The sequence below is a fragment of the Ranitomeya variabilis genome, chromosome 5 (assembly GCF_051348905.1).
Source record: "Ranitomeya variabilis isolate aRanVar5 chromosome 5, aRanVar5.hap1, whole genome shotgun sequence".
Taxonomy (NCBI): Eukaryota; Metazoa; Chordata; class Amphibia; order Anura; family Dendrobatidae; genus Ranitomeya; species Ranitomeya variabilis.
In genome coordinates this window covers 264,728,098-264,746,686 of record NC_135236.1, presented here as the reverse complement: position 1 = coordinate 264,746,686, position 18,589 = coordinate 264,728,098, and the positions used below count along the sequence as shown (strand labels likewise).

At 47.4% G+C, this 18,589-nt stretch overlaps 1 protein-coding gene across 1 annotated transcript in view; it reads right to left on the bottom strand.

Moving 5' to 3' along the window:
* Positions 1-18,589, bottom strand: part of IREB2 (iron responsive element binding protein 2) — a 126,159-nt gene that overhangs the window by 88,117 nt on the left and 19,453 nt on the right. Inside the window, exons 4-5 of the mRNA XM_077264216.1 lie at positions 15,936-16,101; positions 6,521-6,658 (exon numbers count right to left, since the gene is read on the bottom strand). Coding sequence (XP_077120331.1) covers positions 6,521-6,658; positions 15,936-16,101 — 304 coding nt within the window. The remainder of the gene's footprint in view (positions 1-6,520; positions 6,659-15,935; positions 16,102-18,589) is intronic.

Genomic DNA, 18,589 nt, shown 5'->3' with positions numbered 1-18,589 from the left:
GTGCTTAAAAACGCATACGTTTACATAGACAATACGTTTTTTTGCGGCAAAAAAACGCTTCTAGAAATTACTACATGTTGCATTTCTGCGACAGAACGCATGCAGCAAAAAACGCATGCGTCGTTAAATGCGGCCAAACGCGTACAAAAAAACGCATACGTTTTTAATGTTAAACATAGGGGAAAAACGCATGCGTTTTTTTCTGTACAAACGCTGCAGATCAAATCGCAAGTGTGAAACCAGCCTTAAATAGTGGTGATGCAGAGGGGGGTGCTCAGACGCCCGAAAAGGGTGCCTCTGTACATCCACAGAGTTCAGGTCTCCGGGTGGACAGGACAGGTTGTCTGGCGTTAGGCCTGGATGCAGAAGAGGATACCTGGAGGTGACACTCCGTGTGCCCGTCTGTTGATGGTGTGGGGAGATCGGCGCCCTTTAAAGGGCCTGACGCCCTTAAAAATCAGACCAGGCATGGCGTCCCACGTAGAGGCTTCTGTCCAGTGAATCGCATATCCGGACTGGATGACAAATGCTCTACGAGGGAGTTTAGTCTCCTTATGAGGGACACTGTGTAGTCTAGAGCAGGACCGGAGTCCGCGTCAATGTAGACAGATTGGATGATGATATAAATAGGCGAGTCATCCTTTACCGAAACTCTGGCAAGTCCACGTCCAAGGCAATATCCGATCCGTGCTCAGAGTCTTGTTGTCAGCAAATCCTTGGAGAGAGATCATGAAATGAGAACTTCCGTTTTGTAGATGCCTGTACGTTTCTAGAATACTCGCGGCCCCTGCTAGCCGACGGATCCCATGTAGGAGAGGGACCATGTATATCGGTCCTGCGAGCACTCCGAGCCACGGAGGGATTCAATTTCTTGGTCAGAAAAACCATGGTTGCGGCAGTGACGAAGTCCACTGAGGGAACTAGTTACACTGGGATCAGCGGCAGAGGGCTCCTCATTTATGACCAGCTTCGGATTAGTCATGTGCCTTTAAGACTAGGGAATACTGGTCGTGTGCCTTTAAGACCAGGGGATACTGGTCATGTGCCTTTAAGACCAGGAATACAGGTCATGTGCCTTTAAAACCAGGAAATACTGGTCGTGTGCCTTTAAGACCAGGAATACAGGTCATGTGCCTTTAAGACCAGGAATACAGGTCACGTGCCTTTAAGACCAGGAATACTGCTCATGCGGGTTTAGGTAAAATCTCGCAGCGAGCGAGAAGCGCCAATTCAGGGGGCGTAGCCACAGGCACGACGTGGGCGGAGCCTCGAGACTTCCATGAATAGGCCCAAGCCAGGGTCTAAATTTCTGCAGCCGGCGCCAGCGTAGAAGTGAGGGGCGTTGATCGAGAAAATTGAGCGCTTCCGTGCTAGGCGAAAAGCGCCAGGAAAAAAGGCAGAGCTGCCTTAGGGTGCCACAGTGCGCTTCCGGGGTGCGGCCTACACATCGGCCGAAGCCGGGGGCTAAATTTTGTAGCCGGCTGGAGCGTTACCTCAGGGAGGTGGGCCACAGGGAAGCCTGAGACTGCCTGTGAATATCCCGCTGCAGAAGCCCATCGCTGGCAGGATCCACTCACCAACGGTGCGCGTCCCGGCATGGAGCCGCCGCGGATGTCGGGTATTGCAGTGTGGACGGTGCAGGGATAGAGGAATAAACCTCAATCATCCCTTTTGTTAGGGAGGTGGAGAGGAACCGTCAGCCTCCTTGTGCCATCCGCTTTCACAGTGGTGGGACAGTGGGGGCTGCTCGGACGCCATAGAAAGGGGCCTCTGTACATCCACGGAGTTCAGCCCCCGGGTGGACAGGGCCAGTTGTCCGGCATTAGGCCTGGCTCCAGGAGAGGATACATGGAGGAGACACTCCATGTGGTTGCCTGCTGCTGGTGTGGGGAGATCGGGACCATGAAGGCACCGTCGCCCCTGAAGTGAGCTGGGCGGGGCTCCGGCGGTTGGCGGGGATTTCAACTGCAGCCTAGTCCGGCTGAAAAAGCCGGGGACTAAATTTATGGAGCGTACCGGTGGAGCGCGTAGGCGGGCCGTGACGTAGCGCCGAATGATTGCCGCTGGCGTACCGGCCAGCGGCACCTCTCCCCAGGGACCAGGACCGCACATTCCACGCAGGCAGCGTGAGGAAGGAAACTACTCACCACCACCGAGCAGAGATGCAGCCTCTATTGCGAGGGAATAAGCTCAATCGATCCTCCCTTGGCCGGGGGATGGAGAGTCTCTGTCCATCTTCATATGTGCCTGCCGCAGGGGACTTATGGCTATGCCTGCCACAGGGGACTTATGGCTATGCCTGCCACAGGGGGCTTACGGCTACTGTGGGGACTACATGACGCCAACAGGTGAGGGCTTAATTGCAGAGGAGCCCGGGAGATGCACATAAGAGGTATACTCTATGTGCTCGCCATCTTACAGGGGGGAGATCGGGACCGTATAGGAACCGTCGCCCTAGCGTAGATTAGGCGTGCCCCAGTCGTCGCAGGAAAGGTACGGGGAGGTATACTCGCCGTGCTTGCCTGTTGATGGTTCGGGGGAGAGCGGACCCTAGAAAGGAATCCGTCACCCCCTTCACTCCGTTAATTAAAAAATAAAAATTTACAGAAAATAAAAAATAAAAAATGTTGGGGTCTGAAAACAGACCCAAGTGCCTCCTACAGACACTAAGCAAGAACTGGTTAGCGGAGAGCCAGCAGGAGGGTGTATACTGCAGGGGAGGAGCTAACTTTCTTTGTATCACTTAGTGTCCTCCTAGTGGCAAGCAGCATAACACCCACGGTCTGTATCCCCCAATGTGGCGAAGGAGAAAGAGGTTAGATTATACTCACCCAGGGGCAGTCCTGGTCCCGGTCCGGTCCGATGGGTGTCTTGGTCCGGTCCGGCGCCACCCATCTTCATCAGATGACGTCCTCTTCTGGTCTTCACGCTGCGGCTCCAACACAGGCGTACTTTGTCTGCCCTGTTGAGGGAAGAGCAAAGTACTGCAGTGCGCAGGCGTCGGGCCTCTGACCTTTCCTAGAGCCTGCGCACTGCAGTACTTTGCTCTGCCCTCAACAGGGCCGACAAAGTACGCCGGAGCGTGAAGACCAGAAGAGGACGTCCTCCTATGAAAATGGGAGGCCCCGGACAGGACCGCGACACCCACTGGATCGGACCGCCCGCGTGAGTATAATATAACCTCTTTTTCTCACCTTTCAGGATACATCAGGGGCTTATCTACAGCATTACAGAATGCTGTAGATAAACCCCTGATGCTGGTGGGCTTAGCTAACACTCGATTTTGGGGGTGACAGGTTCCCTTTAAGGTGATCTGAAAACTTTTGCAAAACAGTCTCTGAAGGACGGGTTTTTGATCAGGAGGTCATCCAGTTAAACGACTACTATCCCTGTGGAGCAGAGAATGGCCAAGACCTTTTTAAACACTCTGGGGGCAGAGGCCAGACTGGAGAGGAGAGCTGTGAACTTGCGGTCCATGAGGAGCAATACTAAGCAGTGAAACTTGTAATGCGCCACACAAATCGAAATGAGTTGATTGGTTATCCAGGATGCCTCAGAGTAGAGTAACTCCTTGGGTTCCATAGAAGCAATTACCGATTGGAGAGATTCCATCCTGAAACGATGGAGGCGCACTCACGGGTTTAGAAGCTTGAGATCCAGTTTCGGAAAGAGCGAGCAGTCTTTCTTTGGGACCACAAATAGGTTGGAATAGAACCTGAGAAGCATTCCAGGGAGGAGACTGGTACGATGACCTCTGCCCGGAGGAGAGAGAGGAGATGGCTTGAAAGCAACTGGGAACTTGGGCAGGAAAGAAAACTATCTTGTAACATGTGGTAACAATCTCCTTGAACCAGATTTTGTCGACTGCGGAGAACCACACGTCCTGGTAGATAAGAAGGCTGTCACCCATCCGGAGAAGATTCCTAGGTGGCGGTGACCCGTCATGCAAAAGAGAATCAATTGGACAGAGACTCTGAGGACTTGGCAGATCGGCCCATGGAGTGCCACGGCGAGACTGGTTTTGAAGGACAGCTTCCTTCTCGCTCACTGTGCAGGAGTCATACTGAGATGAGGTCCCGAAGGAGGAGAAATTAGGAAAGGAGTGAAACTAAACAGAACATCTCCTGGTAAGTGGACGTTTGGGCTTAGGCTGGGGAAGAGAAGTACTCTTACCGCCAGTGGCATCCGAGATGAGCTGATCCAGCTTCAACTCAAAGAGACGTGATTCCTGGAAGAGGAGATAACTCCAGGCTTTTAGCCATAGGATTCTGCGTATGGCTACAATATTGCATTTAAGACCGGAGAAGCAGCTGGCGGTGTCCATAGGCACAGCAAGCAATTATTTGCCTGCGTGGGCAATCTAATCCACAACGTCCGCCAGTTTGTCCGGCTAGGTCGCTGATAAAATGCCCTGATGAATGAGACCGAAAGATCTGGAGGAGGACTCTCTTAATCCTTAATATTGAAGGCCTGATTAACGGCCGATATTCTGGAGTTTGGTTCGAGTTTTGATGAGATTCTCACTGGGAATCGAGATCAGACCTCGGGGCTACCTTTGAGGAGGAGAAGTGGGATACTGAAAGTATCCTGCAGGAAGTGGAAGGAGAAGGGGAACCAAATGAGGAACTGGAGTGTGCCCGCTTCTTGGACGTTATCTTTGATCTGCCATGCTGATGGATGGGCTACTGCAAATCGTTCTGAGAAATGATCGGAGCACTGGAGGCAGTTGAAATGTTATGTAAACGTTTAAGAACCTGTACCAAGGACTAGGATACCTTGATTAGGTCAGTTACTGATTGAGAAATGGCAACAGCCCACCCTGAAGAAGGGGGTGTGTTCTCATTCCCAAGTGGCTCCTGTGAGGCTTGCAAGGTGGAGGGGTCGCTATCTAGGCAGAAAGTCGAAGCCTGACCTGTGAGCCACTTTTTGCAGAGGGCACAGGCGTAGTGAATAATGTGGTAGAGACAGGAGCGAGACTCCCTGGGTATGTGCATATGTATAGCCAGAAGCTGACAGGGGCTGCTGAAGAGGGCGAAGCCTATGAGGGAAGAAGAAAACATCCTGGACATAGCCTACCCATTCCAGGATGTAGGGGAAACTCATCCTTAGGGGAGACTGGTCAAGCAGGAGAACAGTGACGTGAAGCACCGCCAGAGATGGAGAAAAAGTGAAGAAAAGAAACAGACGGGGCAGTATCAGGCAAGGCATGCTGAAAACTTGGTGCTGTCAAAGTAAGACAAGTGATCTCATAGGAGAAAAAGCACGTGTGCGTAAGCCCTCTCACACTGATTGGTAGGCAAGCACAAGAAGGCCAGAAACCAGACTGCCCTGGAAATGAAAGATGCGCTTCCATAGGGAGAAAAAAAAAAAAAAAAAGAAAAAAAAAAAAGGGTACAAGCCCTCAAGGGCTGATTAACCAGCATCCATGAAGAGAAGGGGGCATGACTATGACTGCCTTAGAAGAAGGCAGGTACTACATTTCTGGATGCCAACTGTGGCGCATCAGAAACGTGCGCTGCATACAGGAATAGCGCTGTGACCTCCTCTAGCTTTCTAATACCTCCCTGCCACCCGAAGAGGGACTTTGCATGGAGGAGTGGGGATCTCATCCAGACAGGTACCGTCCCTCCTTTTCCTCCAGAGGATGACATCAGGAGTCACGGGGGGGTTTGGGGGAGTCATCCTTCCCGCACCATCGAGGTCCCGGACAAGACAGAAGATGGTGTTGACACCAAGGAGTGACCACTGTCTTCCTCCCGGCCCCCTCTGAAGAGAGGGATGGAGTGGGGAACAGGCAAGGACCTAAGGAGAAGAAGACTGATCTGGGATCAGCTCCAGGTCCGCCTCCTACTGACACTAACCTAAAAGTGACGAGCTCTGTGTCTGTCGGTAGGTGTATAATGCTGAGGAGGAACCAACTTTTTTCTTCCTAGTGTCAGCCTCCTAGCAACAGCAGCAAATACCCATGGAAACCTGTGTTCCCCAATGAAGCGATAAAGAAAGTGCGGGGCCACCAGCACTAGATTGCTTATATTGATTTCCATAAATCAATCACTTAATATCTCTAGCAATTCCCTCTGGCTTTCACTCAATATTTACACACAGTAAGGCTGCCACAAAAAAAAGTGCTTCTGGAAGTAAATCAGATAAGTATCACACCTGGGTGCTACGCTAACTTCAAATATAGCCATTTTTATACAGTATTTTGGTGGAAAATACAAATATATCTGGAAGTAAACCAAACATATGGCTTTTTTATGGTTCCTGTTAAGGTGTTTTCCAACTCTGAAAAATAGTTCCCTAACTTGGTTACTAAATTTCTGCTGTGACTGCAGCTAGTCAGTGTCAGCAGCTTGTCAGTGTCAGCAAGCATAGCTACATTACCACTGTCAATGTAGCATCACATAAAAAGATGTAGAGATACCAACATTCAGAGATTCAGGGTCCTCACAGAAATGTGGTGTACAGTCATAGATCGATCACATGCCAAATGTGTGCATTTACATTAAATACAACATACCATTTTGTAAAATCCAGCTGTAACGAATGATCAGCTATGAGGTCTGTTGGACAGACTGGATTCACCAGTTTTGGATCTCTGTCAAATTTCTTCACTGCATCCCTCATTGCAGCAAAGTCAACCATCGCAGGAATACCACTACAATAAGAAACACATTAAAAACACATCAGATTTAATGAGAAAAATACAAACCATTACAATTGTTTCAAAGAAGAAAAGAGGACCAGCTCAAAAGTAGCCAGATTTTGCTCTTATTTGTATTCCCGCTGCTCCTCTGAAGATGTATTTCTTTTTAATCCACAATACAGTTCCAGAGGTATGGCCCTTTACATTATTGCTTATTTTATGGTCTATACAAGGGGGTACTCTTCACAGGATCCTCTGGGGTGTGTCTTTAAGCTGCTGCTCTACATAATTAACCTGTGAGCCATACCCCCTTGGATGATCATAAAAATTAGCACTAAATAAAGAGGGCCCTATCTCTGGAAACTTATGGAGGATTTAAAGAGGAAAAAAAAGAAAAAAAAACTATAGCCAGAGGAGCAGTGTAAATAAAATAAGAGCAAAAACTGCCAACTTTTGATCTGAACAATATTTGAGAAGTTAGTTCCAGGTTTGACCAGGGTATATTCTACTTAAGAATTTTAGTAGTTCATTTTCAAGTCCACATTCAGATATCTGTATCTGTTATTCACACAAATGTCCTTCATGGATGGAACATTTTTTTTTTTTTTTTTTTTTTTTTTTTAATACAGTGTACTGAGCAAAAACAAAACAAAAACCAATGCAGACATTTCGGTTTTGTTTTTTTTTTTAAATCAGCGTCACGGACGAAAAGTCTTAGTAACTTACCGGTAACTGGATTTTACAGAGCCCATGACAGCACCACCTGAGAGACAGTATCCGCCCACCAGGACAGGAAATCAACTGAATAAAAAGGCGATACCTCTCCTCCACATCAGTTTGGGTTTCAGACCATGAGAGGACCTCAAGACAGTAACATAACCATCACCAAATACATTTTCCTTAACACCCTTAAAAGTGCATACCATAAGTGACAAAGCAGAGGAGGGAATATAAGGGTGCTGTCATGGGCTCTGTAAAATCCCGTTACCGGTAAGTAACTAAGATTTTTTTGCCTTCTCCCATGACAGCACCAACTGAGAGATTTAGATAGATCATAGCACCCTAGGAAGGGATCACTGCTTACAAAACCTTCCTCCCAAAGGCTAGATCAACAGAGGAAGACCGTTTAAAGGGAACCTGTCACCCCCTAGGCGTTTTTAACTAAAAGCCACCTTGTGCAGCACTAATGCAGCATTCTGTCAAGGTGGCTCTTTTAGTTCGGGTCCCTGTAAACGCTGAAATAATCGCTTTAATAATGTGCCCCTCATACCTGAATTTGTCAGGGGGGCATGTCTTTTCCCCTCCGACACAAACGCCTCCCAGCCGTCACTCAGGGCTTCAGTGCGCCGCCTCCTTTCCCTTCATGAACGTCCCCAGCGCCTGCGCTGTAAGTTCAAAGGGCAGCGCAATCTGTGCATGCCCGAAAAAAAACAAAACTTACAGCGCAGACGCCGCGGACGTTCAGGAAGGAAATGGAGGCGGCGCCTGGAGGCCCTGAGTGACGGCTGGAAGGCGTTTGTGTCAGGGGGGAAAAGACATGCCCCCCTGACAAATTCAGGTATGAGAGGCACATTATAAAAGCGAATATTTCAGCGTTTGCAGGGACCCAAACTAAAAGAGCCACCTTGACAGAATGCAGCATTAGTGCTGCACAAGATGGCTCTTTCAGTTAAAAACACCCAAGGGGGGGGGTGACAGGTTCCCTTTAAGACAATAGTGTTTATAGAAGGTGGAAGGGGAAGACCATGTGGCCGCCTTACATATTCTGTAGATCGACACCTCTGCTTTTATGGCCCAGGAGGTCGTCATGGCCCTGGTGGAATGAGCCTTCAGGTTTTCAGGAACCAGCCTATTACTGGAGGTGTATGCTAAGCTAATGCCGTCCCTAATCCATGTAGCTATGGTCTCCCGAGTAACACTAAGCTCCTTCCTGATCCCCTGAAATGACATAAGGACTCGCTCTTCCTCCATTGTCTTGTCATGTCTAAGTACTGTACCAAGGCCCTCCTAACACCTAATGTGTGAAGTCTGCGTTCCTCTGCAGTCTCTGGTTTTCTACAGGAGGGAAGAATTACCTCCTGACTTCTATGAATTGTTGAGGCTACCTTTGGGAGAGAAGCCAGGTCTGGCCTCAAAACTACTCTATCATGCAATAGCTGCAGGCTGACGTCAGGGACACTAAAATAACTATCTTTAGTGTTAGTATTTTAGCAGACACTTCATGTAGGGGCTCAAAGGGAGCTCTTGTTAATGCTTCAAGAACTAGATTTAAGTCCCAGGGAGGCATCTTTGGAGCTGGCATTGGTCTTGACCTATGACACGCTTTAATGAACCTAACCACCCATTTATCTGTCACCAGGTTATAGTTGTATAGGGCTGCTAAGGCAGATACCTGCCTTAAGGGTGCTGGTGGCTAGGCCCATCTCCATACACCTCTGAAGAAATTGTAACATGGCTCTGATTGGGACCCTGCTCCACAGACTGCCTTGAAAATGCTAAAAACAGCCCATATTCTGCCATATATTCTAGTCATTACCGGCTTCCTACTCTGCAGCAGGGTAGCGACTAAGGCCTGGGAGAATCCCTTCTGTGTTAATAGTGCCCTCTCAAAAATCCAGGCTATGTAGACCTAACTTCTGAGGATGTGACACTGGGCCCTGCCTGAGGAGACCTGGAACCTCAGGGAGAATCCAGGGCTCTGATAAGGACATCTTCCTCATCCACGAGAACCATGGCCTCTTGGGCCAAAACGGAGCAATGAGGATGACCCTTGCTCCCTCCTGCCGAATCTTCCTCAGGACTGCCGGCATCATCATCAACAGAGAAAATGCGCAAGCCAACTGGAAATCCCAAGGAATCTGTAGCGCTTCCACTGCATATGGCTTTTCTCTTCGGTTTAAAGAGCAGAAGATCTTATTCTTCCTGTTAGCAAACAAGTCTATTTCTGGAAGTCCCCAATGATCCACAATCTGCTGAAAAACTGATGGATCCAGTTCCCATTTCCCTTGTTTCAGGGATGTCTGGCTGGAAAAATCTGCTTCTTCATTCTCCTTCTTTATGTGCAGTGCAAATAGCTGTAGATGTTCCTCCATGATCTGGTGAATTGCCAGTGATAGCAGCATCAGGGTTCGGGATTGTGTTCCCCTTGGTGGTTGATATAGTGAACTAATGTTCGGTTGTCTGACATTACTCGAACATGGTGTCCTTCAATGAGGAAGAAACTCTACTACTACATTCTTTATCGCAAGCAGCTCCTTGCAGTTTGAGGAATGGCCAACTTCTGCCTCTGACCAGACCCCCTGGACCATGCGGTCCCTGAGATGTGCAACTCATATCCTTCTGCGTTCGCATCCATCACGATCACGTTGGATATCTGGTAGGACCATGGAATTCCGTGCAACAGATTACCTGGATCCAGCCACCATGTCATAGAGTCTACTGCTTCCCAGGAGAGCATAATCCTCCCCTCTAAGGGGAGAGCCCTGTATTGGAAGTGTCCGAGTTGTCTGTCTATATACAGGTCCTTCTCAAAAAATTAGCATATAGTGTTAAATTTCATTATTTACCATAATGTAATGATTACAATTAAACTTTCATATATTATAGATTCATTATCCACCAACTGAAATTTGTCAGGTCTTTTATTGTTTTAATACTGATGATTTTGGCATACAACTCCTGATAACCCAAAAAACCTGTCTCAATAAATTAGCATATTTCACCCGTCCAATCAAATAAAAGTGTTTAATAACAAACAAAAAAACCATCAAATAATAATGTTCAGTTATGCACTCAATACTTGGTCGGGAATCCTTTGGCAAAAAGGACTGCTTCAATGCGGCGTGGCATGGAGGCAATCAGCCTGTGACACTGCTGAGATGTTATGGAGGCCCAGGATGCTTCAATAGCGGCCTTAAGCTCATCCAGAGTGTTGGGTCTTGCGTCTCTCAACTTTCTCTTCACAATATCCCACAGATTCTCTATGGGGTTCAGGTCAGGAGAGTTGGCAGGCCAATTGAGCACAGTAATACCATGGTCAGTAAACCATTTACCAGTGGTTTTGGCACTGTGAGCAGGTGCCAGGTCGTGCTGAAAAATGAAATCTTCATCTCCATAAAGCATTTCAGCCGATGGAAGCATGAAGTGCTCCAAAATATCCTGATAGCTAGCTGCATTGACCCTGCCCTTGATGAAACACAGTGGACCAACACCATCACTGACTGTGGGTACTTGACACTGGACTTCAGGCATTTTGGCATTTCCTTCTCCCCAGTCTTCCTCCAGACTCTGGCACCTTGATTTCCGAATGACATGCAAAATTTGCTTTCATCAGAAAAAAGTACTTGGGACCACTTAGCAACAGTCCAGTGATGCTTCTCTGTAGCCCAGGTCAGGCGCTTCTGCCGCTGTTTATGGTTCAAAAGTGGCTTTACCTGGGGAATGCGGCACCTGTAGCCCATTTCCTGCACACGCCTGTGCACGGTGGCTCTGGATGTTTCCACACCAGACTCAGTCCACTGCTTCCTCAGGTTCCCCAAGGTCTGGAATCGGTCCTTCTCCACAATCTTCCTCAGGGTCCGGTCACCTCTTCTCGTTGTACAGCGTTTTCTGCCACATTGTTTCCTTCCAACAGACTTACCATTGAGGTGCCTTGATACAGCACTCTGGGAACAGCCTATTTGTTGAGAAATTTCTTTCTGGGTCTTACCCTCTTGCTTGAGGGTGTCAATGATGGCCTTCTTGACATCTGTCAGGTCGCTAGTCTTACCCATGATGGGGGTTTTGAGTAATGAACCAGGCAGGGAGTTTTTAAAAGCCTCAGGTATCTTTTGCATGTGTTTAGAGTTAATTAGTTGATTCAGAAGATTAGGGTAATAGGTCATTTAGAGAACATTTTCTTGATATGCTAATTTATTGAGACAGGTTTTTTGGGTTATCAGGAGTTGTATGCCAAAATCATCAGTATTAAAACAATAAAAGACCTGACAAATTTCAGTTGGTGGATAATGAATCTATAATATATGAAAGTTTAATTGTAATCATTACATTATGGTAAATAATGAAATTTAACACTATATGCTAATTTTTTGAGAAGGACCTGTACACTGCTGCCCTCAGGTACTGCTGATCTTTCTGATGCGTGGGGACAAGGTAGTATGCGTCCTTCAAGTCTAAGGCAGGGTTCACATTAGCGTTCGGGGGCTTTGCGGAGGGCTGCGTATGTCCTCCGCTAAGCCCCGCATACTTCTGCATGCGTCCTGCGTACCTATCTTTAACATTGTGCACGCAGGACATGCGGATGTATCGTTTTTTCAAGACCGCACAAAACGCAACTTGTTGCGTTCCCGTGTGGTCGGCGGGAGAGTCAGAACAATGCATCCACATACATCCACATGTCCTGCGTACCCAACGTTAAAGATAGGTATGCAGGAAGCATGCAGAAGTAGGCAGGGCTTAGCGGAGGACATATGCAGCCCTCCACAAAGCCCCCGAAAGCCAATGAACTTAGCCTTAGACACTCATGTAGCAGCCTGGGAACAAGATCTTTATTGACAATTTATTGACTCCATCTTGATCAGTCTGTAGACCAGGAACTTGCAGAGACCCTTAAGGTTGATAATTGTTCTGAACGACTGGTCGGGCTTCCTTATCAGAAACAGGGGAGAATAGAATCCCCTTCCCCTGCTGCTGAACAGGCACCTACACCAGAACCCTCTTTTGTAGTAAGACTAAGACTTCCACCTCTAGGGCCTGCTGCTCCTTCCAAGACCTGGGCCACGAGATCTTGAACCTGTGCCTGGGAGTGGATCTGAACTCCAATTTCAGTCCTGATTTTATTATACTGAGTACCCAGGCATTGGCTGAGATTTCCTCCCAGACAGGTTGGAAGTGGGACAACCTACCTGGGAGAGCCCATTACTTAGAGGGTTTTCGGCTCCTTGCTGAGGAACCCCCAAACATGAAACCCCTGCTCCTCGGTTTCTTGTCCTTCCAGTCGCCCTGTTCCTTAGGGGGTCTGTTTCTGCTATATGTTCGCCTACGAAATGAGTTCTTGAACTGAGGAAGGGACACATTGGAAAAGCCCTCTTTCTTATCCACTACTTTGTTTAGAATGTCATCCAGAGCCTGACAAAAGATATTTTCCTTCACATGGGACCGAGCATAGTCTGGTCTTGGACTGGTAATCTCCCGGCCAGCTTTTGAGCTATAAAGCTCTGCGGGCAGCATTGGATAGATTCTCCGATCTGGCTGCTAACCTGAAAATCTGCTGAGGCTGCTTTCACAGTAGCGTCGGTACGGGGCAGTCGCGCTGCGTCGGCCCGACGTACCGACGCATACTGTGAAAAAAAATGCCCGACGTGGGCAGCGGAAGCAGTCTTAAGACGCTTCCGCTGCTTCATTGTAAGGTCTGGGGAGGAGGGGGCGGAGTTTCGGACGCGCAGTTTCGGACGCGCATGCGTGGTCGAAAATGGCGGACTAGACACACAAAAAAAGTTACATGTAACGTTTTTTGTGGCGGCGGTCCACCAAAACACGACGCAACCGTCGCACGACGGTTTCGACGTGTGGCAATACGTCGCAATCCGTCGGTAATGTTAGTCTATGGGGAAAAAAACGCATCCTGCAGACAACTTTGCAGGATGCGTTTTTTCTCCTAAACGACGCATTGCGACGTGCAGCCAAAAACGCTAGTGTAAAAGTAGCCTGAGGTGTCAGCCAGGAAGGCAGCTGCTCCCTGCAACAGTGGAAGGTCCGCCAGGATCTTTTCCCTAGGGGTATTTCTAAGCTGGTCCTCAAGCTGCTGTAGCCACACCAACATAGACCTGACCGTACAGGTTGGCGCTATTGGCAGATTTAATGACGCTGCTGGCTATTCCCAGATCTGTTTCAGGAAATCCTCTGCATTCTTATCCAAGGGGTCCTTGAGAGCCCCATGGTCCTCAAATGGCAACGTTCATTTTTTAACCGACTTTGCAACTGCCATATCGATCTTTGGAGTCTTCTCCCATATGCCCACCTCCTCATCGTCAAATGAATTTCTCCTCTTTGAAGAAGATGGTAGTGGGCCTCTTCCACGCTCACTAATGAGCATCATTATTTTCTCGTTTACTGGAAAGGAACGCATTTTCCTCTGCTCCAGGCCACTGAACATAATGTCCTGGACTGTTCTAGCATTCCTGGGATCAGCTATGCCCATATTCGACCCAATTGCTCGAACCAGCCTGTCTGTATCCTCAGCTGGGAAGCAGGGTCTACCCCCCCCCCCCCGGGCCTCAGAGGAGGAGGAATCCGCAAGGTCCGAGTCCTCCCCCTTAAGCGCTGATTTCTCTGACTTAGGTGACAGCAGTTCTGTCTTCCCCTCCTCTTTATGTCCCATCAAGTGCTTTAATGATTCCTGGACCTTAGATCTAATAATGCCCTTCAGGTCCAGAGCCAACCCAGGAGTTTCCTCCGAGACGGTCTGTTGTATACAACTCGGACTGAGTCTCCTAGGCTGCTTTCACACTAGCGTCTTTCGACGCACGTCGCAATGCGTCGTTTTGGAGAAAAAAAAAAAAAACATCCTGCAAAGTTGCCCGCAGGATGCATTTTTTCTCCATAGAATTGCATTAGCGACACATTGCGACGCAGTGCCACACGTTGCAACAGTTGTGCGATGGTTGCGTCGTGTTATGGCGGACCGTCGGCACAAAAAACATTACATGTAACTTTTTTTGCACGTCGTGTCCGCCATTTTCGACCGCATATGCGCGGCCGAAACTCCGCCCCCTCCTTCCCGGACCTTACAATGGGGCAGCGGAAGCATCGTAAGACTGCTTCCGCTGCCCACGTCGGGCATTTATTTCACAGCATGCGTCGGTACGTCGGCCCGACGCACTGCGACAGGCCCGTACCAACGCTAGTGTGAAAGTAGCCTTACTATAAGTGCTGGGTAAATCCCCCTTACACAGAGCACACTCCCGATTGTTCTGTTTCGAACTACGTTTCAGGGGCCTTCCATAGTAAAAGAATACACAGAGAAAGGGGCCTGTTTTAATATAGTGCACTTTTACGTAGAGCACTCATCATTCAGCTGATCACTGTATGGTACTGGAGACGGAGACTGAGCTGGTTCAGAAGAAAGTCTCCCCCTGGAGATGGGCTCGTGACCTGCCTTGCTTTTTAGGCTGGTCCTGCTGCTTGTACGACTGCCACTACTGCACCCCTGCTGATGATGCTGGCGAGGCTGCAATGGCTCCTGCGTCGATTGCAGTGATGGTGATGGCTGCTGCTGCGGTGGCTGCTGCTGTCCATCCATGATCAGGATGATGCAGGAAATGCCACCATCTTCCTGGACACATCCCTTTTATACCGGGTGGCCTGTTTCACAAAATCTTAACATTTTTTTCACCACAAACACATAAAAAAAAAAAAACGGAAACGTTTGGCATCACATTAATTGCACTGTTGAGGAGAATCATATTGTCAAGTCATTTTTACCAAACAATGTACACCGCAGAAACAATTTCCCAAAAACAATGTCACAATTTAATTTTTTTTGCAATGTGACCACACTTTGTATTTTATTCCTCGTGCTGCTGATGCAGAGCATTTGTTTCTGCCTGTAACCCTGTGCACACTGCAATCTGTCTGACTGATGAAGGTCATTGTAGGACCAAAACGTTTCTTTATTTTATTTTGTGCAGGCAATCCAAAAATAATCTGCTTACAACATTTACCCGAGTGCCAAGTTTTCTACAAGATTTACATGGGATAGGATGCTACGTACTTGAGCACCATCAACAAGAGTGCGGTAATTACCAAATTTGATTATATTTGTAGTTTTAAACCTTTCATGTCCTGGCAAATTTTTTTTTTGTTATTTATTTATTTATTTTCTGCACATCTGTCTCCCCAACCACCCCCCCTCCCCTTTTTAAAAAGCCATATTTTTTTTTTTATTCAGATACAGCCATATGATGGGTATGGTTTTGAAGGACCAATTGTACATTTGAATGACAATGTTTTTTTTACCTTATAATGTAGTGAAAAGCTGAAGTGCAGTGAATCGGTGAAAAAGAATGCCGTTCCGCAATGACCTGGCACCTTGATTCTCCAAGTCATTACGACGGATGCTATGTGGTTTATTTAATTTTATCCTATTATACACCAATAGTTAAATCTTAATACTTCACTCCTTCCTACATATTATATCCAATATATTTTGAAATGATTGTGACATTCCCCATTTTTTGGCGCTTTGTTTTTTTTTAGTTTTATGTGAAAAATAGCACCAAACAATACTCACGTGAAATCTTGTAGGACAACACGGGCTGGAAGGAAGGGAATTTCTTGGCATTCACAGTCTGTTTTCCACTTCAAAACTCTCATGGCATCATCCTGTTTTACCAACACACCATCACAATTACGTATCACAGCTTCAAGCACCACTCGGATACAAAAAGGCAAGGTATCTGCAATAGAAGATTAAAGTTAGTGCACAATTAAATGGGTTTGTCTTAAAAAGTCAATCATTTAGACATCATTGGTGGAGGTTCACGTCACTCTAATCCATCCACCCTACTTCTTCCCCCAAGAGCAGACTGCAGAGCTATCCTTAATGGGATTGCCCACTGGCTCTTATGTGATCGCAGGGCACAGATGGGTTGCCATAACAGCCGAGGAGGGGTCTAGTGAAGACTTTATGGAGCATTACATGGGCCCATCATGAACTTTATGGAGTATTTTATGGGCCCATCATGAACTTTATGGAGTATTACATGGGGTGTATTTTGTATGTAGCATCTTATGGGGTCCATTCATGAACTGTATGGAGCATTACATGGGCCCATCATAAACTGTATGGTCTCTGGTTTTGGATATACAGTATGTACCGTATTTTGAGAATTGAATCGCTATGGTATGGATTTCTATTTTAAAGTCTTTTTATCCAGGTAGAAATGGATCCCAATACTTCTAATCCTGGACCAAAACAAAAATACAGGTCATATGAAGCTGGTTTCAAGCTTAAGGTTGTGTCAAGAGCAGAAGAAAGCAATAACAGTATTTCAAGTAGGGAACTTTGTGTTAACAAAAAACAAGTGATGGAGTGGCGGAAAATGAAAGCGGACTTGTAAAAGATTCCAAAGGCAAAAAAAGCTCGACAGTGTAAAGATGTCATACAGGGCTCTAAAGACTGAATTGCATAAATGGGTTATGGAGTGTCGTCAAAATGGTTACTGTGTAACACACATTGGGAATTCGCTTACGTGCCCTTCAAATGGCTAAAGACGACAAAATGAAAGCACCAGGCATTGAAAATTTTGTTGCATCAGCAGGATGGTGTACCCGCTTCATGAATAGATTTGGCCTATGTTTGCGGCAAAGAACAAAAAGGTCACAGAAGTTGCCAAAAGACCTTGATGTAGGAATGTTCGGACCTGAAACCCAAGATGGTGCACCACCACATTATGGGTGTCAGGTGCAAGCATTCATACATGAACAGTTTCCTGGAAAGTGGTTTGGTCGTCGTGGGCCAGTTGAATGGCCACCAAGCTCTCTCGATCTGACCCCCATAGACTTATCTCTGGGGTCATCTGAAGACAATTGTCTATGCTGTGAAGATACGAGATGTGCAGCATCTGAAACAACAGATACAGGAAGCCTGTGCTAGCATTTCTTCTGCGGTGTTGCTATCAGTGTGTTAAGAGTGGGAGAAGAGGGTTGCATTGACAATCCAACACAATGGGAAGCAGAACACATTTTATAAGTGGTCATAAACTTGTAAATAACTCATGAAAGAATAAAGTTACCTTAAAACCAAGCACACCATTGTTTTTCTTGTGAAATTCGCAATAAGTTTGATGTGTCACATGACCCTCTTCCCATTGAAAAAAAAGGAGATTTTTGTGTACTCACCGTAAAATCTCTTTCTCTTAGCCTCTAATTGGGGGACACAGTACCATGGGTGTTATGCTGCTGTCCACTAGGAGGCGACACTATGGATAATCTGAAAAAGATTAACTGTGGCTCCTCCTGTGCAGTATACACCCCTGGACAGCATCAGCCTTCTCCAGTTTTGTGCAAAAGCAGTAGGAGGAACGTAACATGAATAACATAATTATGCCTGTAAGGCGGCAACTATGTAACATGAATAACATAATTATGCCTGTAAGAAGGCAACTATGTACGAGCTCAAGAAAACAATATGAGAACTCAGTTACAACGGCCCGGAAAGGGCAACAGGGTGGGAGCTGTGGCCACCAATTAGAGGCTAAGAGAAAGAGATTTTACGGTGAGTACACAAAAATCTCCTTTACTCTGTCGCCTCATTGGGGGACACAGGACCATGGGACGTCCTAAAGCAGTCCCTGTGTGGGAAGCAATGGACGAATATTGTGCAGACATGCCCCTATACTTAGGGCACCGCCGCCTGCAGGACACATCTACCCAGGCTCGCGTCCGCTGAGGACTGGGTATGAACCCTGTAGTGTTTAGTAAACGTGTGTAAGCTAGTCCAAGTGGCCGCCTTACACACTTGTTGTGCCGAAGCCTGGTGCTGAATGGCCCAGGAGGCCCCTACCGCCCGTGTAGAGTGTGCCGTAATACCGGCTGGAAGAAGAGAATTCTTAAGGCGGTAGGCCTCTTGTATGGTGGATTTGATCCACCTGGCAAGGGTAGCTTTGGAAGCTGGCAGACCCTTGTGGCCGCCTTCCGGAAGGAGGAAAAGAGAATCAGACCTCCGGAAGGACGCAGTCCTAGACACGTATATACGCAATGCCCTGACAAGGTCAAGCGTATGCAGAGCCTTCTCCACTCTATGAACCGGAACCGGACAAAGGGATGGTAGTGAAATTTCCTCATTGAGGTGGAAGTCGGACACAACCTTCGGAAGGAAGGATGGGACCGTACGAAAATCTACCTTGTCCTGGTGAAAAGCCAGGAAGGGCCGTCTGCAGGAGA